This window comes from Notamacropus eugenii, chromosome 5, assembly GCF_028372415.1.
Source record: "Notamacropus eugenii isolate mMacEug1 chromosome 5, mMacEug1.pri_v2, whole genome shotgun sequence".
Taxonomy (NCBI): Eukaryota; Metazoa; Chordata; class Mammalia; order Diprotodontia; family Macropodidae; genus Notamacropus; species Notamacropus eugenii.
Genome location: NC_092876.1, coordinates 170,063,220 through 170,085,988, shown reverse-complemented (window position 1 = coordinate 170,085,988; position 22,769 = coordinate 170,063,220). Strand labels below are relative to the sequence as shown.

The 22,769-nt window shown below is 37.5% G+C and overlaps 1 protein-coding gene across 1 annotated transcript in view; it reads left to right on the top strand.

Annotated features, from left to right (window-relative positions):
• The window catches only part of LOC140508985 (olfactory receptor 8D1-like), a 36,784-nt gene extending 15,201 nt beyond the window's left edge, over positions 1 to 21,583 (top strand). The window contains exons 2-3 of the mRNA XM_072616901.1: positions 1,243 to 1,341; positions 19,204 to 21,583. Of these exons, the coding sequence (XP_072473002.1) occupies positions 19,231 to 20,175 (945 nt within the window). The 5' untranslated portion in view covers positions 1,243 to 1,341; positions 19,204 to 19,230 and the 3' untranslated portion in view covers positions 20,176 to 21,583. The remainder of the gene's footprint in view (positions 1 to 1,242; positions 1,342 to 19,203) is intronic.
• The last annotated feature ends 1,186 nt before the right edge of the window (positions 21,584 to 22,769 follow it).

Below are 22,769 nucleotides of genomic sequence, written 5' to 3'. Positions count from 1 at the left end.
ATGCTTTACAAATATAAGAGTAAAATGTCCCCTACTCATCTGTGACATTAAACAGTTCTTCCCCAGAAAAGCTACTCTTATCCCAGATAGCAAGGATCCAGAAGTGAGACTTTTCTTGGGGCTTTGATTACTCATTAGGTAAAAGACTGAACTAACTCATCACTGACATCTCATCTATATATGTTCCTTATTCTAAGGAACAAGTCTGACTCTCTCATTTAGTGGTTCATGTGGTGATCTTCATTAGGATTCATGAAAATCATATCACTGATCAATCAATCAACCTTAATCTATGAAACATAAAAGGATCCTGTTAGGAAGGAGAAACAATGAATTTTCGATGTCGTTTTGGAGATTGTTTAAAGGGTCTTATAACAAAATCTCAACTGTCTGCATCTAGTTACCAAACAGAGTGTAAAAATAAAGGGAAGAGGAGATATTTTGTGGTATATTTAGGGTATGAAGACCACTGGACCGTGAGTTAATGACTGTTGGGAAGGGGAATGATGGCAGAGGACAATGAAGTCAAAGAGCATCAGAATTGCTTCAGATGTGTCCTTCCTGTCACTGGTCAGCCATGACCATACTCAAATCAATGTAGTAGAAAATTTGGCCCTCATTCTCAGCATAAATTCTGTGACTCATTTTCAATGAGAGACAAGTTTCAATTTGAAGAAAATTACTTGAGATGTTAATGGAAGTATCATCATCCTGGGTGCTTTTTCCCTTAGGAGTCCACTCTGAAGTGATGTGATCCTGGAGGGATTCTTTCTTTAATAATGTTCTTGGGAACAAAAGATCTCACAACAACAAATAAAAACTCACCCAGGCAGCTCAGGATTTGTATACTTGCAGTTCTTGCTTCTGTCTAGCATCTCTGGGGAGAATGAGAGGTCCTTTTTATGGGTTTTTTCCCCTCACAGTGATTTGGATTTTCATTTAAAAGCATCAGCAATTCCGCTCTCTGAGCATGATTTCTTGGGATACTGACAATGATAATTTGCTGTGGAAACAGTAACATATATTATTCTTATATTACAAAGGACCAAATAATAGTAATTAATATTAACATAACATTTTAAGATTTGCAAAGAGTTTTCCAAATATCTCATTTTGATCTCCACAAAATTCTTTTTAAAGTTAATTTCATTATATAGGTGAAGAAACTGGGGAAGGCAGAGTTCCAGTGACTTTCCCAAGAGCACAGGACAATTAAGTGCCTCTGGTTGTATTTTAACTTAGGTCTTTCTGACTCCTGGATCAGAGTTCTATCCATCATGCCACCTATTGGCCTCATAGTTATGTCAGAAGAGAAATTCCTCTAATCCTGAAAGGACTCAGGTGAGTAATCAAGTTCCCTTGTATCTTCAGAAAATGCCTGGAATAAATCAGATTGTAGAGTATGAGGTAGAAAGTCAGCTTTCAATAGAGCTGCTCCTAATGTAGGAGTCCACTCAGAGTGTTGGTCATATGCAGTTTATCAAGCAGAGACTAGAGATATTCCCTGTCTAGTCTGTTCCCATACAAATGTGCTCCAAAGGTGAGGAGACAGAGTAGAATCTTTTCTACCTTCTATTCATTGAGTCTATTGCTTATAGATTTTCTTCTTACTTTTCTATTCCTGATCTCTACTAAATAAGTCAGTATTATTTAGAACAACTCAAACCTAACTTTTATTTCAAGTCCAGTGATCTGGATGCCAACTTACACTACTGAGGAGAGTATATAGGTAAAATATGAAGGAAAGCATGTATGGAATTGTCAGAGGCTCTATGTGATGCTGCTGTACGTGAATTAGGATCTGTAAAAAATGCAAGTGGAGATAGGTTAGAGAAAGGTTACAGCAAGAAGATGATCTTAATTTTAAAAAAAGTTGTAGGAGTAGGAAGATACAAAGGAAAGAGAACATGCAGTACCTTGGAAAACGGTACCATGTTTTGACTGGCAACACATGGACTAACATCAATCCATAACAAATTTTAGTTGTTTTTCAAATATTTTACCACCAAAGTTCCTTAAAACCTACAATTTTTTAAAAATGACTCCTTTTTTCCTTTTCGCTTTCTTCTTAGCTCCACTGAAAACACTACAGAGCAATCTCTCTTGCTCCTAACACCAGAGTTCCAGATTCACTTAGAATCACCATATTGAAGTTTTAGATAGTGGAACTGATTTTGAGAAAGAAATTACATATTTTATTGATCCACAGTATAATAAAGTAGGAAAGGACTAACCTACGAGCTGAGGAAAGAAAATGATCAACTACTTCAGAAAAGAATGAAGAGAGAGTCATATGATAGAAGGGAAAAGATTAGAAAGATACAAAGGTCAGTGAGGTTTGCTGAAATATGTGATTTTTCTAAACAGAACTGTATTTTTTCCGAGGAGTTCTATGGTTCTTAATTTAGTTTCAGAGTCACACATACTCAGATTATTTTCTGAGTTTAGACAATTTACTTTAATTGAATTCTTAATATATTTTGTGGTAGAATTATGTGAAAGGCACTATGAAATTATAGTGAGATTCATAAGACACACTGCTTGTACTCATGAACTTTACAATATGAGCTTGAAAGTATAACATATATCATCAGTTACAATACATGGTAGAACGTCAAAGTATGATTTAATGGCAAAATTTGCTCCTAGAGAAGAGATTATAAATACATATATATGAATATATATATATATATGTTTACACAGAGAGACATATATCCTTTTTGTCTTTGTAAAAGTGAAAAACTACACATGTGAAATGTTCCACACATTTCACATTTGGTTGATGTTTGCTAGATTAAATAAGTGTTTTTTCCTATCTTTTTAAATTCTTTGCTGTTAGGAGCAGCTTACTATGTAAACAGGGTATAGGCTGTACTTGGAGATGAAGATATTATAGAGAAAATATATCAATAAAATATTTTAAGAATAATTTTTAAAAGAGTGTTTAATAACTGAGCTTAGATACATAAAAATGCCTTCCTGATGAAAGATAATTAAAGCCTTCATGAAGGAGGCTTTTAAGCTGGACCATAAAGTGGTAGGAATTACATATGTACAACTGAGAATGAGGCATTTCAGGCATAGCATAGCATGGGCAAAAACATAAATTTCTTTGGAAATTGGAGGGATATTTGGGGGAACAAAACAATGGTTTTTCTAGACAATAGATTACTTGAATATGTACAGTAGCAGATAAAGTAATAAAGGTACATTGAAGAAAATGATGTAGGGTTTTGCATGCCCAGTTACTCAGTAACCTCTTGGGATTCACTGAAGGTTAGTCATAAAATCATTGGTTGTCACATCCAAAAGGAATGATTTAGTTTAACTACTTCATTTCGGAATAAGAAAATTGGAGATTTGAAGGAATAAATTGCTTTGTCCAAGACCACAAATCAATCAATCATTAAAAGCCCCTGTATTTTCCTGGGTGAAAATAACATGCATATATATAATTTAAGTAAAACTATGAATAAATTCAAGGTAGTGTTGTTGAAGAGGGACTAGCAGCTGAGGATTTTATAAAACTTTATGTTGAAAATATTGATCGATCTGAGATTTGCAGGAAACTAGGAATTTTGAACAAGTAGAAGTGAGGAGGTAACACTTCTCCTTGCTAAGAACAACCCAAAAATACATGGATATTTGATATCATCCTCTCTCATAATCTCCAGTCAATTGTGTCCTCAATCACTTCTCCTCCCTCTCAAATCTTCAGCCTTTCCTATCATTTTGTTCCTTTTTCACTGCCTTCAAACATTCCTCTTTCCTCTGACCTTAAATATCTTCACTAGACTCCACAATACTAATGATCATTTTGCTGAATTTAACAGTCTATTTTTTCAGTCCTGATCCTTCTTGACCTAATCTGCTGCATTTGATAATGTTAACTACCCTTCCTCCTCCTCACTATCTTCTCTCTGAGTTTTCATTACATTAGTCTCTCCTGATTCATCTCTTGTGTGACTACTTTTCTCAAACTTATGTGCTTCCTAGTAATTTATATCACATATCCTAACTATGACATTTCCCCATGATCTACTCTTGAGACTTCTTCTCTTTTTCCTCTGTACTAATTCTCCCAGTAACCACATCATTAACCTTATGTTTAGCTATCATCTTTATGACTACGATTTCAAGATTTCTAGTTCCAGTCTCTCCCCTAAGTTTCAATTTCATATCACAAATTATCTATGATATGTTTTGAACTAGATGTCCTTAAGGCATCTTAAACTCAACATTTCTAAAAATGAAGCTCAAGGTCTTTTCATCTAAACTATTACTTTTCTAAACTTCTCCTGTTCTGTGGAAAAGACCACTATCTTGGCAGTGTCTCAACTTCACAATCTTGGCATTCTCCTAGACTCTACACTCAACCTATCCAACCAACTGTGCAATCTTGTCATCTCCTCCTTTACAACAACCCTCAAATAAAATCACTGCTTTTCATTCACATAGTTATTATTATAATTCAGGCTTTCATCATCCATCACACAAATCATTGAAACCCTTCTAATTAGTTCCTCTTACCTCAAGGCTTTTACGAATCTAGTCTATCCTACATACTACAGCTAAACTAATTTCCCTTAGTCACAATTATGTGTATGTGAATCCCCTACACAATCAATTCCAGTGACTTTCTATTGCTTTTAGGTCAATAAATAAATAAACTCCTATGGTTACCTCTTAAAGACTTACGCTAGCCCCAACTTACCTTTCCTGTATCATTCAATCAATCTGTAAACATTGAACCTACTATGGGACAGGCACTGTCCTAAACACTTAAGATGCAAAAGGGCACAAAAGAGAGTCCCTGTCCTCAAGGAGCTTCTAATGGGGGAGATAACATGAAAATGAATCAATGCATGTATGTATATAAATATACATATATATATTTGCATTAGACAGAAAGCTATATATATATGATAAATAGGAAATAATTAACAGAGTAAAGACATTAAAACTAAGAAGCATTGGTGAAGTCTTTTAGTAAAAGATGAAATTTTGGTTGGGATTCAGTGATACGGAAGGAAATTACCCATCAAACAGAGAAAGGAGAATATTCCAGCATTCCACACATGGGGGACAGCCAGAGAAAAAGTCGCAAAACTGACAGAGAAAGCATCTTGTTTGTGACAGCCAAGAAGCCTGATTGAAGAGTAAATAGCAGGGAACAAGTTATAAGAAGTTCATGGTCAGATCTGCAACTTAGGAAAATCACTTTAGTTGTTGAACAGAGCATGGATTAGAGTAGGGAGAGGCTTGAAGCAGGTAGACCCACCAGGAAACTATTTAAATATTCCAGGAATGAGGTGATGAGGGCCTGATCTCTAGTGGTGGCAATATCAGAGGTACAAGAAAAAAGGACATATTCAAGAGATACTACAAAGTAGAATTCAGGAGAAATTGCCAATAGCTTCAATATGGGGAGGGGTGGGAGGCTAGGTGATAGATAGTAAGGAATCCAAGATGAATCCTAGCTTGTAAGACTAATGAGTTGGGAAGGTGGTATAGCCATTCATATAAACAAAGAAATTAGGATGCAGGGGAGAGTTTAGAGGGAAAGATGATTAGTTGGGTTTTGGAGACATTGAGTTTAAGAAGTTACTGTATATCCAGTTCAAGATGTCTAAAAGCAGTTGGGGATGTAGAATTGGAAGCTAGGAGAGAGACAGGGTCAGTTTAGGTATATCTGAGAATCAATAACCTATATAGTGTAATTAAACCATGAGAGCACATGAGATCATCAAGTGAAGCAGTGTAGAGGGAGAAGAAAAGACAACCCAGGAAAAAACCCTGGCTGGAGAGCTTAATCTGGAAGAGGATCCAGAAAAAGAGACAAAGAAGAAGCAGTTGGATACTTAAGAAGAGAAACAGTAGAGAGTGGTGCTAGGAAAACCTAGAGAAAAGAGAGTATCAAGAATGAGATAGCAATCAACAGGCTTCAGAGAGGTCAAAGAGAATAGGGATTGAGAAAAGATCATGGAATTCAATAATTAAGAGATTTATAACTTTGGAGAGAACAGTTTCAGTGGGATGATAAGGTCAGAATGCAGGTTATAAGGTTTTTGAAGAGAGTGAGAGTAGAGAATTTGGATGCACCTATTGTAGGTAGCCTTTTTGAGGAGCTTAGCTATGACAGGTGGAAGAGAGATAGTATGATAGGAGGGACGGAAGAATCAAGTGAGGGTTTTTATTTCCATGTTGGGAGAAACATGGAAATGTATGTAGGCAATAGGAAATGAGTCATTTGAGAGGAAGAGATTGAAAATAAATGAAAAAATGGGGATAACTGAGGGAACAATTAGTTGGAGGAGACAGGGTGGAATAGGATCACTTGAATGAGTAGAGAGGTTAGCCTTGATAAAGAACAAGGCCACTTCCTCATAGAGACAGAGGTGAAGGAGAAAGCACCTGACTAAGCGCCTGACTCAGAAGATGATGAAGTGGGAGAAAGAGAATTCACATGAATGGCTTCCTTTTCTCTGAAATAAAGGAGGTTAGATTGTCAGCAAAGAGAGTAGGTGGAGGGGGAAACATAGGAAGTCTAAAGAGGAATGAAATGGTTTGCAAGAGTGAATGTAAGAATGGGATACTGAGGTTATATGTAGGATTGACTAGAAGCTGTCAGTGCTCAGTTAAGATTATGTATAAATTTGTGCTGAACACAGTCAAAATGATTGTGATATTTTCTAACTTTATTGAGCACTATGGATGCAGAAGCAAAGGGGATAAATGGTGGCAGTAATCCAAGGCTGAAGCTTGGCTGGCTGCATTTGATGATATGACAAGGGGAGAAGAGGGATTCAACAAAGAAAGGTATAGACTTGGATTGGATTACTAGGAGGTGAAAATGGGGAGAAGAGAGAGTAGCTACTACAAGAGAGATGGCCTAGAAAAGAATTGAGAGTTCAAGGGTTTGGATATCACAGTGCAATTGAAGAATAGGATTTTGTAAGGGAAGGCAGAGAAGCAAGTGAAAAGCTAGTAGAGTATGGTCAGATAAGGGGATTTCAGAATTCTTGATCATACAGGTGGTGTATTTGTGGGTAATGACAAGATCAAGGGAATGGCTATCTTTTGTGTGGTTGAGGTGGGTTACAGGAGTATCTCAAGAGAAATGAGTGCATTGAGGAATTGAGTGGTTAGGGTATTTGAGGGAGAATCGATATGTATTTTGTAGACTAGTAGTATGAGGAAAGGAGTTGGGAGGACAGAAAAACTGTGAGTGAAATATTGAATGAATCAAGGAAGGAAGGGTGATGACCAGGGCTATGTAGACAACAGGCACCAATATTTTGATTGGACAAAAGGTATTAACAACAGGAGCCTCAGAGGAAGAGGGTTTACTGAGTGATAGAGAGAAGAACAACCTGAACATAAAAATGGGAATCAATGTACACTACTTTCAATCCAGCATTAGACAGAGCTACTAGTAAAGAGAATATTTCAATAATATAGAAGAAAGTCCCTGAACTATTGTGGTGACAATAGAGATAAAGAGGGGGCAGGGCCAAGATGACAGACTTTCTAGAACACTCTTGCCAAGCCCAGCCAAATATATGAAAAATATGTCTCTAAACAAATTCTGGAGCTGCAGAACTCACAGAATGAAGGAGTAAGTGGATCTCCAGCCCAATTCAGCTTGGAAGGTTGCTGGGAAGTGTCTATCAAGCAACGCTGGGAATAGTGAGCAGTCCAGTGTGGGCTGTGAGTGCACAGAGGGGACCTGAGTAGTTCTTGGGGAGACTGAATCTCTCTCATACCTGTGGTGGTTTCCAGACTTCATGACCCCAAAATGCAGAGGATAAATGGGAAGCTCAGTGGATAAAGCTTGTGGGACCAATGATCTGGCCTCAGCTCCAGGGAGGCAGAGGGGAGAAGGGACAGAGGAGCCCACAGCCACTAAAGCAGCAGCAGGGGCAGCTGCAGACACTGTTTCTGGAGCTCTAGGCCCACAGATTGAGGGGGAAATCTATCTACTTTGGCAAAGAGCTCTAAAGTCAAGTAAATGGCTGGGGATGTGAGTAAAAATTGGAAAGAGAATGACTATGGAATCTTACTCTGGTGAAAAGGAAGAACAAAGCATGCAAACAGAAAAAAACAAAATCAACGATCCTCTATCCAAAGCCTCCAAGAAAAATATGAATTGATCTCAGGCCATGGAATAGCACAAAAAAGATTTTGAAAATAAAGTAAGAAACACAGAGCAAAAATTCGGAAGAGAAATGAGATTGATGCAAGAAAATCATGAAAATCAAGCACACTCAAAAAATGCTGAAGGAAATAACACTTTAAAAAATAACCCAAATGACAAAAGAGATCCAAAAAGCCAATGAGATAGCGAATGCTCTAAAAAGCAGAATTGGCCAGATGGAAAAACAGATCAAAAAACTCACTGAAGAAAATAATTCCTTAACAATTAAAATGGAGGGAGCCAAGATGGCGGAGTGAAAGCAACGACTCACCTAAGCTCCTGGAAAAACTCCTCTGGATATATCTGGGGGGAGAGTCTGACCAGACTTTGGAGGTGTAGAATCCAGTGGGAGACGGACTTTGACAGATTCGGAGCCCAGGCTGGACTGGAAGGTCCACGGGAGGGATCTGTTCCGCGGGGGTAAGACCCCGGCGCACAGCGCAGCGTGGTCGGCGCAGCAGGGCGGAGGCGACCCGAGGGGCCCGAGAGTGGCGGGCGAGACCAGCGGAGCAGGAGATAAGCCAGGCCGAGCCAACGATATCAGCGCAACAGCCTTTGAAATCTTCAGCCTAAAGACGGGACTTCAGTGGGTCACTACTTGAACATCCAGGAGCTGGGATGCCGGAGCGATCAGTAAGTGCTCTCCTCTCCCCCCCGATGACCGTGAGGGAACCATAAAATTCTTCCCCAGATTGATCCTGGATCAGTGGGAGCAGCAGAAGGGGGCGGGTGGTCTCATAACACCAGAGGCTGGAGAGGTGGCAAAGGGGGATTCTTCCTATCGTGGTGGAGGCTATCTGGAGGGACAGACGACCCAGGGCAAAGAAAAATTCGCACTGAGACCCAAGCAAGCCTCAGCCCGGGAGACGAGCCCCAGGAGGGGCGGGAACACGCATTAGCCTCTAGGCGTGCCCCAGCCCTCCAGGGGAAAAGGGAAGACAATAGGGAAGCTGGGATCACAATCCCCCCGGACCTTGCCTTTGCCTCAGGCCAGCTGAGGAGATAGCCTGAGACCAGACCACACCTCCCACACACCTATCAAGCTAAACCCAGGGTTGATCTGGGAAACAACAACAACAACAAAAAAAAAAGCCTGCTTTTAGCCTAGACAAACATCAACTCAACTTAAAAGATCTGTATCTTCTGACTGAAAGAACCAAAAGCTACAACACTCAGCCAACATCATGAATCGGAAAAAGCAGACGAAAAGTGAAAAAACCATAGAATCTTTCTATGGGGATAAGGACCAAAACACAAACACCAAAGAGGTCAGAGCTGAGACTGTACTTCCATCTGAAACCTCAGATGGGACTATGAATTTCTCGCAAGCACAACTAGATTACCTGGAACGTCTGAAGAAGGATATAAAAGAAAAACTGGCCAATGATTTTAAAACCATAAAAAAAGAATTCACTGATGAGAACATCAATCTGAAAAAGAAAATTGAAGAAATGGAAAAGGAAGTTCAAAAATTAACTCGAGAGAATAATTCCCTAAAAGGAAGAGTTAATCAAACGGAAAAGGAAACTCAAAACCTAATAGGGAAAATTGATCAGATGGAAAAGGAAACCCAAAACCTAACTGGGAAAATTGGTCGAATGGAAAAAGAAGTACAAAAATTAAATGGAGAAAATAGCTCCTTAAAGGGAAAAATTGGCCAGATGGAAAAGGAGATGCGAAAGCTAACTGAAGAAAACAATACGATCAAGATTAGAATTGGGCAAGTAGAAACTAATGACTCAATGAGGCAACAAGAATCAGTCAAACAAAATCTAAAGAATGAAAAGATAGAAGAAAATCTAAAATATTTAATTGGAAAAACAACTGACCTGGAAAATAGATCCAGGAGAGAAAATCTAAGAATTATTGGCCTGCCAGAAACCCATGATGAAGAAAAGAGTCTGGACAATATCTTCCAGGAAATCATCAAGGAAAACTGCCCAGAAGTACTAGACTCAGAGGGCAAAATAGTCATCGAAAGAATCCACCGTTCCCCACCGGAAAGGGATCCCAAACTCAAAACCCCAAGAAATATAGTTGCCAAATTCCAGAGCTATCAAGTGAAGGAGAAAATACTACAAGCAGCCAGAAAGAAACAATTTAAATATCAAGGTCACACAGTCAGGATCACACAGGACCTTGCAGCTTCTACATTAAAAGATCGAAAGAATTGGAACCCAATATTCCGTAAGGCAAAGGAGTTGGGACTCCAACCGAGGATCAACTACCCAGCAAAGTTCAGCATAACATTTCAGGCAAGGAGAAAGTCATTCAACGAAATAAGGGATTTCCAGAGCTTCCTGACCAAAACACCAGAACTCAATAGACAATTTGATCTTCAAATGCAGGTCTCCAGAGAATCATAAAAAGGTAAACAGAGGGGAAAAAACAAAAACAAAAACTTGCAACTCAATTAGGGCAATCTGTTTACCTCCCTGTAAGGGAAGATGATACCTGTTAATCTTGAGAACTGTGCAGCTATTATGATAAAAGGGATATATGTAGAGGGAACGGGCATAAAGTAAATGATGTCATGGCAAAAATATGATTTAAGTATGAGAAGGGAATGTAATAGGAGGTGTGGAAAGGGGGAAGCAGAAAATGGCAAATTATATCACAGGAAGAAGTACAAAACCATAGTAGAGGGAAGGAGGGGAGGGAGATGAGCATTGTTTGAGAGGTACTCTCATCTGATTTGTTCAAAGGAGGGAACAATAACCTTAAGCAGATAATCCTAACTAGCTCTATAGGTAGTAGGAGGGGAAGGGGGAAGAAAGGGGAGGGTGGCTAAAAGGGAGGAAGGAAGCAATAAGAGTAAAGGGGACTAAAAGGGAGGGGGGCTAAAAGAAGGAGGGGAAGGCTGCAGGAGGAGGGGGAGAAAAGTGAATACTATTGAGGAGGGGAAGGGAGACGGGAGAGTTAAAAGCACAAATGGTGGGAAAGAGGGTGGAGGGAAATACACAGATTGTAATCATAACTGTGAATGTGAATGGGATGAACTCTCCCATAAAACGGAGATGGATAGCAGAATGGATTAAAAGCCATAATCCAACAATATGCTGCTTACAAGAAACACATTTGAAACGGGGGGATACACATAGGATAAAGGTCAAAGGATGGAGCAGAATATATTGTGCTTCAGCTCATGTAAGAAAGGCAGGAGTAGCAATCCTAATCTCAGACAAAGCAAAAGCAGAAATAGATCTAATCAAAAGGGATAAGGATGGAAACTATATCCTACTAAAAGGCACCATAGACAATGAAGCAATATCATTACTAAACATGTATGCTCCAAGTGGTATAGCATCCAGATTCTTAGAGGAGAGGTTGGGGGAGTTGAAGGAAGAAATTGATAGCAAAACTATACTAGTGGGGGACCTCAACCTCCCCCTCTCTGAACTAGATAAATCCAACCTTAAAATAAACAAGAAAGAAGTTAAGGAGGTAAATAAAACTCTGGATAAGGTAGATATGATAGATCTTTGGAGAAAATTAAATGGGAATAGAAAGGAATATACCTTTTTCTCAGCGGTACATGGAACATTTACAAAAATTGACCATGTACTAGGACATAAAAATCTCACAATCCAGTGCAGAAAGGTAGAGATAATCAATGCATCCTTTTCAGATCATAATGCATTAAAAATTACATGTAATAAAAGGCCATGGAAAGAGAAACCAAAAATCAATTGGAAACTAAATAATCTAATTCTAAAGAAGGATTGGGTTAAAGAAGAAATCATAGAAACAATCAACAACTTCATTCAAGAGAATGACAATAGTGAGACAACGTACCAAAACTTATGGGACACTGCAAAAGCAGTTATTAGGGGAAGTTTTATATCTCTGAATGCTTACATAAATAAAATAGAGAAAGAGGAGATCAATGACTTAGGCTTGCAGTTGAAAAAGCTAGAAAAAGAACAAATTGAAAATCCCCAAGTAAATACCAAATTAGAAATACTGAAAACCAAAGGAGAGATTAATAAAATTGAAATAAAGAAAACTATTGAATTAATAAATAAAACCAATAGTTGGTTTTATGAAAAAACTAATAAAATTGATAAACCTTTGGTTAATCTGATCAAAAAAAAGAAAGAAGAAAACCAAATTACTAACATTAAAAATGAAAGGGGTGAACTCACCTCCAATGAGGAGGAAATTAAAACAATAATTAGAAACTACTTTGCCCAACTTTATGCCCACAAATTCGACAATCTAAACGAGATGGATGAATATTTTAAAAAATACAAATTGCCCAGATTAACAGAAGAGGAAGTTGAATACTTAAACAACCCCATCTCAGAAAAAGAAATTGAACAAGCCATCAATGAACTCCCTAGGAAAAAATCTCCAGGGCCAGATGGATTCACAAGTGAATTCTATCAAACATTTAAAGAACAGTTAATTCCAATACTACATACACTATTCTTGAAAATTGGGGAAGAAGGAGTCCTCCCAAATTCTTTCTATGATACAAATATGGTTTTGATACCCAAACCAGGAAGAGACAAAACAGAGAAAGAAAATTATAGACCAATTTCCCTAATGAATATAGATGCAAAAATTTTAAATAAGATTTTAGCAAAACGAATACAGCATCTTATCACGAGATTAATACATTATGATCAGGTAGGATTCATACCAGGACTACAGGGCTGGTTCAATATTAGGAAAACTATTAGCATTATCGATCACATCAACAACAAGGCTAACAAAAACCACATGATTATCTCAATAGATGCAGAAAAAGCTTTTGACAAAATACAACATCCATTCCTACTAAAAACATTGGAGAACGTAGGAATAAAGGGAACTTTCCATAAAATAATAAGCAGTATCTATCTAAAACCTTCAGCAAGCATTATATGCAATGGGGATAAGCTAGATGCATTCCCAATAAGATCAGGGGTGAAACAAGGTTGTCCATTATCACCACTATTATTCAATATGGTACTAGAAATGTTAGCTGTAGCAATTAGACAAGATAAAGATATTCAAGGAATTAGAATAGCCAAAGAAGAAACTAAGTTATCACTCTTTGCAGATGATATGATGATTTACCTAGAGAATTCCAGAGATTCAAGTAAAAAATTACTTGAATTAATAAACAACTTTGGCAAAGTTGCAGGGTACAAAATAAACCCACACAAATCCTCTGCATTCCTATATATTAGCAACAAAGTTCAACAGCAAGAGATAGAAAGAGAAATCCCATTTAAAGTTAGGGTAGACAGTATAAAATACTTAGGAGTCTACCTGCCAAAACAAACCCAGGGACTATATGAACACAATTACAAGACACTTTTTGCACAAATAAACTCAGATTTAAGTAAGTGGAAAAACATTAGTTGCTCATGGGTAGGCCATGCTAATATAATAAAAATGACAATTCTACCCAAATTAATATACTTATTTAGTGCCATACCAATTAAACTATCAGACAATTACTTTCTAGAGCTGGATAAAATAATATCAAAATTCATTTGGAAAAACAAAAGGTCCAGAATATCAAAGGGACTAATGAAAAGAAATGCTTGGGAAGGTGGCCTAGCGCTACCAGACCTTAAACTGTACTATAAAGCAGCAATTATCAAAACCACTTGGTATTGGCTAAGAAACAGAGAGGTAGACAAGTGGAATACACTTGGCACTCAAGATGCAGTAGGCAAGGAATATAGCAACCTTCTGTTTGATAAACCCAAGGACCCCAGCTTCTGGGATAAGAACTCATTGTTTGACAAAAATTGCTGGGAAAACTGGATAACAGTGTGGCGGAAATTAGGCATAGACCCATACCTGACACCGTACACAAGAATAAAGTCCAAATGGGTACATGATTTAGGTATAAAGATTGATACCATGAATAAACTGGAGAAGCAAGGAATAGTGTATTTATCAGATCTATGGAGAAGGGAAGAATTCTTTACTAAAGGAGAGATAGAATGCATTATGAAATGCAAAATGGATAACTTTGAGTACATTAAACTGAGAAGTTTTTGCACAACCAAACTCAATGCAACCAAAATCCGGAGGGATGTAGTAAATTGGGAAAAAATTTTTACAGCTAAGCTCGGGGATAAAGGCCTCATTTCTAGAATATATAGAGAACTGACCCAAATGTATAATCATACAAGTCATTCCCCAATTGATAAATGGTCAAAGGATATGAACAGGCAATTTTCAGAGGAAGAAATTAAAGCTATCTATAATCATATGAAAAAATGCTCTAAATCACTATTGGTTAGAGAGATGCAAATCAAAACAACTCTGAGGTACCACATCACACCTATAAGATTGGCAAACATGACAGAACAAGAAAATGATAAATGCTGGAGAGGATGTGGGAGAGTTGGAACACTAATTCATTGTTGGTGGAGCTGTGAGCGCATCCAACCATTCTGGAGAGCAATTTGGAACTATGCCCAAAGGGCTACAAAAATGTGCATACCCTTTGACCCAGCAATATCTCTACTAGGACTATATCCCCAAGAGATCATAAAAATGGGAAAGGGTCCCACATGTACAAAAATATTTATAGCAGCACTCTATGTAGTTGCCAAAAACTGGAAGTCAAGGGGATGTCCATCAATTGGGGAATGGCTGAATAAATTATGGTATATGAATGTAATGGAGTACTATTGTGCCATAAGAAATGATGAACAAGAAGACTTCAGAGAGGCCTGGAAGGACTTATATGACCTGATGCTGAGTGAAAGGAGCAGAACCAGGAGAACTTTATGCACAGCAACAACCACAGTGTGTGAGAGTTTTTTCTGGTAGACTTAGATTTTTGTAATAACACAAGAACTTCTGAAAAAAAAAAAAATCCCAATGGTGGACCTCAAGGCAAAATGCCTTCCACACTCAGAGAGAGAAATATGGAAGTCACTCACATAATGTAGCAGATCATGTTTGTGTATGTGTATCTGTTTGTGTATCATGTTCTGATTTGTTATACGGATTCTTTCATTTATCTTAGTCTGACTACATAGCATGACTATAGTGAAAATATACTCAATAGGAAAGTATATGTAGAATCTATACAGAATTGTATGCAGTCGTGGGGAGGGAGGGAGGTAGTGGGGGGTGGGTGGGGAGGGATAAAATCGCAATTGTATGGCAGTGATTGTTAAACATTAAAAAAAATAAAAAAATTAAAAAAAAAACAATTAAAATGGAGCAGATGAAAGCTAATGATTTTATGAAATATCAAGAAATTATATAACAAAACCAAATGAATGAAAAAATAGCGTGAAATATCTCATTGGATAAACAACTGATCTGGAAAATAGTTCCAGGAGAGACAATTTAAAAATCATGGAACTACCTGAAAAACATTACCAACAAAAGAGTCTAGGCATTATCTTTCATGAAATTATCAAGGAAAAGTGCCCTGATATTCTAGAAGCAGAGGGTAAAATAAATATTGAAAGAATCCACCAATCACCTCCTGAAAGAGATCCAAAAAGAAAAACTCCTAGGAATATTGTAGGCAAAAACCAGAGTTCCCACGTAAAGGAGAAAATATTACAAGCAGCCAGAAAGAAACAACTGGAGTGTTGTGGAAATACAATCAGCATAACACAAGATCTAGCAGCTTCTACATTAAGGGATCACAGGGCTTGGATTATGATATTCTAGAAGTCAAATGAGCAAAGATTAAAACCAGGAATCACCTATACAACAAAATATACTATCATAGTTCAGGGTAAAAAATGGTCATTCAATGCAATAGAGAACTTTCAAAAAATCATGGTGAAAAGACCAGAGCTGTATACAAAATTTGACTTTTAAAAACAAGAATCAAGAGAAGCATGAAAAAATAAGCAGGAAAGAGAAATCATAAGGGACTTAATAAAGTTGAACTGTTTCCATTTCTACACAGAAAGATAATAACTCTTGAGACTTTTCTCAATATTTGGGTAGTTGGAGGGATTATCGACAGAGGGCACAGAGTGAGTTGAACAGGAAAGGATCATATCTAAAAATATAAAATTAAAGGGTGCAATATATTAGGAAGAGAAAGGGAGAAATGGAATGGGGCAAATTATCTCTCATGAAAGAGGCAAGAAAAAACTTTTTCAATGGAGGGGAAAAGGGGGGAGGTGAGAGAGAACAAGTGAAGCTTACTCTCATCAGATTTGACTTAAGGAGGGAATAACGTGCACACTCAATTTGATATGAAAAACTATCATACACTACAGTAAAATAGGGGAAAAGGGGACACGCGGGTGGAGGGGATTATAGAAGGGAGGGAAACGGGAGGAGTGGGTAATTAGAAGTAAACACTTTTGAGGAGGGACAGGATTAAAAGAGCAAATACAATAAATGGGAGGCAGGATAATACGGAGGGAAATACAGTTAGTCTTTTACAACATGACTTTTATGGATATCTTTTGCATAACTATACATGTATAGCCTATATTGAATTGCTTGCCTTCTCAATGGAGAGAGAGGAAAAGAGAGAAGTTGGAACTCAAAGTTGTAAAAACGAATGTTAAAAATTATTTTTACATGCAACTAGGAAAGAAGAAATACAGGTAATGGAACAGGTGTAGAAATCTATCTTGCCCTGCAAGAAAATAGAGGAGATGGGGAATAAGGTAAAGGAGGGGTGTGATAGAATGGAGGGCATATAGGGGAAGGGATAATCAGAATGCATGGTGTCTTGGGGTGAGGAGAGGGGAGAGAAGGGGAGAAAATTCAAAACTCAAAATCTTGTGGAAATGAATGTTGAAAAGTAAAAATAAGTAAACAAATTTTTAAAAATAGAGATAAAGACAATAGATTAATTGGAAGAAATATTGTAGGGAAACTTTAATAGGAGTAAATGATGAACTCCAGTTGGGGAAGGAGAGTGAGAAGTCAAAGGTGTGTCTGAGGTTTTCAGTCTGGGGGTATCGTAGTAACTTTAACAATTTTTTTTTTAAATCAAGAGGAGGATATTTTAAAGGGAGAATGAGTTAAGTTGGAGATGCTGAATTTGCAGTGTTCAATGAATACCTAAAAATGTTCTTTAAAACTGTGAGAGAGGCTAGGTTAGAGATACTGTTTCGACATAAATCTAAATAGGGGTTATAAATTGAACATTTGACATTGATGATGTGGCAGATATGTTTCATAGTGGGAAAAGTGTTGATCTTGATGTTGAGAGGAAAAGGGTTAAATCTTGCCTCAAATCCCTTCTGGTTGTTTCACTCAGGATGTAACTTAAAGGGTTGCTATGATGATCAAATGAGATGAACTCTGAAGAGTGCTTTACAATGTTAATTATTATTAATATTTTGATTGAATTTTTTCAAATTACATTTTTAAATTTTTAACATCCAATTTTTTTTATATGATGAGATCCAAATCCTTTCCTTCCTTTCTAAACCTTCCCTATTCTTGAAGAAGGCAAGCAATATGACATCTCTCTGTCTCTGTATCTGTCTCGGTCTCTGTCTCTCTGTCTCTCTGTCTCTGTCTCTCTGTCTCTGTCTCTCTGTCTCTCTCTCTCTCTTTCTCTCTTTGTCTCTCTCTCTCTCTTTTTTCACTCTTTCTCTCTCTCTCTTGAGGTAGACAACATTTTTCATCTTAAGTTCTTTGGAATTTTCTTGGATTATTGTCTTGAACAGAATAACTACTTTTCACAGTTATTCATAGTACATTTTTGCTGTTGCTTTGTATAATGTTCTCTTTGCTCTGTTCACTTAACTTTGAATCAGTTCGTATAAGTCTTCTCAGCTTTTTCCTGAAACCACTCTGTTTATTATTTCTCATACCACAATAGTGTTCCATGACAATCTTATACCACAGGTTGTTCATTCATTCCCATACTGATGGCCATCCCCTTAATTTCCAATTCTTTGCCACTTCAAAAACAACAACCATAAGTACTTATTTATTTTTTCACAAATAGGTCCCTTTACTAGATGTACTTTGGTTGACAGACATAGCAGTATTATTACTGGGTCAAAGCATATGTACATTTTTGCAGCCCTTTTGGCATAGTTTCAAGTTGTCATCCAGAAAAATTGACTCAATTTACAATTCCTTCAACAGTGCATTAGTGTACCTATTATTACATATGCCCTTCAGCATTTATCCTTTCAGTTATAATTTGTGTTGGGGAAACCACAAAGGAGAAAATTTGAGAGCATAAAAAAAAGGATTTATATTATAAATCCTTGGAAACTTTTTATCTGTTATTCAGTCATCTCAGTCATGGCCAACTCTTTGTGATCTTATTTTAGGTTTTCTTGACAAAGATATTGGAGTGGTTTGCCATTTCCTTCTCCAACTCATTTTATAGAGGAGGAACTGGGGAAGACAGGGTTAAGCAACTTACCCAGAATCACACAGCTACTAAGTGTCTGAAGTTAGATTTCAATTCAGGAAGATGAATCTTCCTGATTTCAGGTCTGGCACTCTATACCCTTCACTTCCTAACTTCCCAATAGTTTCACATACATTTTACCATGCAAGGAAATGATGACAGTCATTTGGTCCTTCTAGTAATAGGAACCTTAAAGTAACTGGAAAGATTAACAGATAAGTGAAAAGACTGGTGCCCTCTCTTTATTCGTATTATTAAGCATCTGTGTTTGTCTTTATATATATATATATATACATATATATATATATATATATATATATATACATATATATAATATATTTGGGATCTTAGTATGTTTATAAAACCTAAAGAAGGAGGTAAAAGACCTAAAGAAATCAATCACTGATATAGATGGAAAATAAGCCCTCTGGCTAAGGATACAAAAAAAATCAAAAGATAGTCCAGGCTCTCAAGGTACTCACAGTATAATGAAACCTAGAATACTGAACTTACCTGTTTTATTGTGAAACTTACATGAGATAATGTATTAAAGTGCATTGTAAACCATATGCTCCTATCTACCATTTCCTAATAACCCGTTTTCTTCCCCTACCACCAGAAACACAAGAATGTTAAAGAATGGTAAATAATATTTCATCTTCTACGTGTCTTCTTTTCTCCACAGAGTTGATCTTTGGTATTTTGGAAATCAATGGCTTCATTAAATCACTCTACAGTAATTATTTTCATCTTTGAGAGACTGACAGACCAGCCAGAGCTTCAGGTGCTCCTCTTTATCTTGTTCCTGGGCATCTATGTTGTCACTGTAGTGGGAAACTTGGGAATGATCCTTCTAATTGCTATTGGCCCTCAGCTACAATCTCCTATGTACTATTTCCTCAGCAACTTGTCCTTTGTGAATCTCTGCTACTCCTCTGCTATTACTCCCAAACTCCTGGTGAATTTTATAGGTGACAAAAACATCATATCCTACAATGGGTGTATGACACAACTTTTTTTCTTCTGTTTCTTTATTGTTTCTGAATGCTACATGCTGGCAGCCATGGCCTATGACCGTTATGTTGCCATCTGTAGGCCCCTGCTCTATAATGTCATCATGTCTCCACGAGTCTGCTCCTTTTTGGTGACAGGAGTATACACTATGGGTACCTTTACCACTCTGGTTAACCTAAGTTGCATGGTCAGATTGTCCTTTTGTGGTCCTAACATCATTAAACATTATTTCTATGACATCATCCCCCTTCTCAAGCTCTCCTGCTCTAGCACCTATCTCAATGAGCTTCTCTTGATGGTTCTTGGTATATTCAATGTATTTTTAACCACTGCTGCCATCTTCATCTCTTATGCTTTCATCCTCACTAGCATCCTTCACATCCAGTCTGCTGAAGGGAGGTCTAAAGCCTTTAGTACCTGCAGCTCCCACCTGGCAGCTGTTGGTATCTTTTATGGCATTATTATTTTCATGTATCTTAAGCCACCATCAAACAGTAGCATGACTCAGGAGAAGTTGGCTTCAATATTTTATACCACAGTCATCCCCATGCTGAATCCCCTAATCTACAGCCTGAGGAATAAGGATGTCAAGAATGTACTAAAGAAAATCATGAGGGGTACAATATTTTCCAAGTCCATGTAGCCCCAAGCAAAATTAAAGACAACAATGAAATTGATTTTTCTTTCTACTTTGTCTGAAAAAGTCAATAGTTTCCCATGAAATGAGGATTAACTTTGGAAAACATTGTGAAACAGGTAAAACCAAAACTTCAAAACTGTAGTTTTCATTCATTCATTTAGTAATTCATTCAACATGTGTTAATTAAGCATCAACTTTAAGAAAACAAAACAATGCCTGAACTTAGTTTACTTTCTTCATTGGAGTTACAACAGATACACCCACTGAGTGTGCATTCCTTTTCATTTCTTCTTCTCACCTAAACACTCAAAAATTAGTTCAGTTTCCCCAAGTTAGCCTAGTTTCCTTAAGCCTCCCTACTTACCTCATTCCCCCAGACCTGGGCTTCCATAACGCCAGCATAACTTCAGCAAAACTTACTTTTTTAATATCCCACTGCTCTATGGCTTTGCTATCAGGTAGGTTAGCCATTCCTCTCAAATTCCATTTTTACGAAGCAGGGTTATAAAAGTAAAACTCAGAGAGAACTTCAAGGTATGCCATTTTCTGCGAAGTTACAACACTCCTAACATTCTTTTTCAAGTTGCCTATCACTACTATCTGTGGCTTTTAGATATTGAAGTCTACAAGTTGCATGTGGTTGTTGCATGGGGAAAAGAGGGACAAGCCACCCCCCAGAATTTATGGATTTTATGTATGGAAACATCTCCTTCCCACCATAATAAATCTCTCTTCTTTTTAAAATCAGAACTGAAGGTTGACTTGAGTAAAATCATACATCCTCAGATTGAGAGAATAACCTCTTTACTTTGCCCATCCAACGTTCATATTGGCATTCAACCTATTCTACGACATTTATTGTCCTCCCACCTGGTTGACTGATTCAATAAAGAACATATGCTTCTGATTAGTGATAACATGCGACACAAGCTATTAGATGCAACCAGAGTCATTGAGAAAATTGTTCCATTGGTTCAGAATACAAAGGGGATGATTTTTTATTATTTGATCCTGTTTTCTCCAGGACACAATCCACTGAGGCAGCCACCAGGAGGTCATGTAGCCAATTAGCACTTCTTGTAAAATTAAATTCTATGCTTTTTAGTGTTCATTATATAAACAATAGTGACTAGAGACCTATTCTTGAAGTGACGAATAGTTGATTTAAATCCTGTCTTTAGGGCTATAGTAAGAGATTTGGGGGGAAATTTCTCATTTGGGTGAGATCTGAATTGAGCTGATTTACCTCACTCCCAACTGAAGAACTCCTTCAATTTGTATTGTCTAGTATATATTCATATATCCATACTCCTTTGATATCTGTTTGCTAATGACTTGGATAAATACATTTCTTTGCTATTTGATATGTGTGTTCATTGTGAAACTGGTATGTGGAGGTAAAGGATGTCAAGCACTGGATTTAAAGCTTGAAGGTCTTCTTTTCAAATAGCACTAAGAAGTTTAACTTAAATCTGAAAACTATATCTCCTACACTAATAATTTTTAAGAAAGTAAATAAACTTAATTCTAGCCTAGCACCCTGTCTTTCTGAGGAAAATAGAGTGACAATAGACAGCAGTCCAGACCTCCTGCTTTCTTTCTTGGCCGAAAATTGGGAGTCACCCTTCAATTCCTTCAACTGCACCTGTATTTGAAGGTAGAGGAGTGTTGCCCTTCACTCAATGATGAGCGTTCCAACACCATGTCAGTGACCCCAAACTCCTATAGGTTGTCATACCAAGCCCATTCCACATCACCCAACAATGAATTCCTCACTTCCAACCTCTTTAAATATCCCCCTCAAAGTCTCTAACTCCACCTAGACCTATCACTGTGACCCCTGGAATGCCTGTTCCCAAACGCAACAAACTACCGTTCATTTTAAACCTATTCCTCTCTGGTCCATCCATCTACTAGGTCTTACTGTAACCTGGCTTCCTCTGGATGACACAGCCTACTTACATAGCCTTTCTCATACTGGTTGCACTTTCACGCATTTTCCCAGCTCACTAGTTGAGAATGGGGATATTGTAATACTTCTTGTCCTACACTGCAAATTCCAGATTCTCCACCTTCCTCCACCACTCAATAATCTCTTTTCCTTTGAGGTTCATGCCATTCATATTTACCATTCCATGAAAATCCATGTAGCTGTTATCTATAGACCCCCGGCCCAAGTCACTATCCTTCCTTCTTCAATGGGTTTGATAGCTGGTTCACAATTATTTTCTCCTCTCCAACTCCTGCCCTCATACTAAGAAACTTATATACATATTGATTCTCCCTCAAAAACTCTTGCTCAGACTTAATCTACTTACTTCTCATGAGCTAATACTCCATCCCACTTCTGCCTCACAAATGGCAATCATACTTATGATCTTTCCATCCCCCACAAATGTACCACTTCTATGATCAAGAACTCTAAAATGCTCTTCCACTAGCTTCCTGTTGCATTAAGGAGCAAATACAAAATCCTGTTTTGCTTTCAATGTCCTTCATAATCTGTCCCTCTCTTACCTTTCTAGTCTCCTTACACCTTATGCCCCAATATATACTATTTGATCCAGTAACACTGGCTTCCTGGCTATTTCATGAAA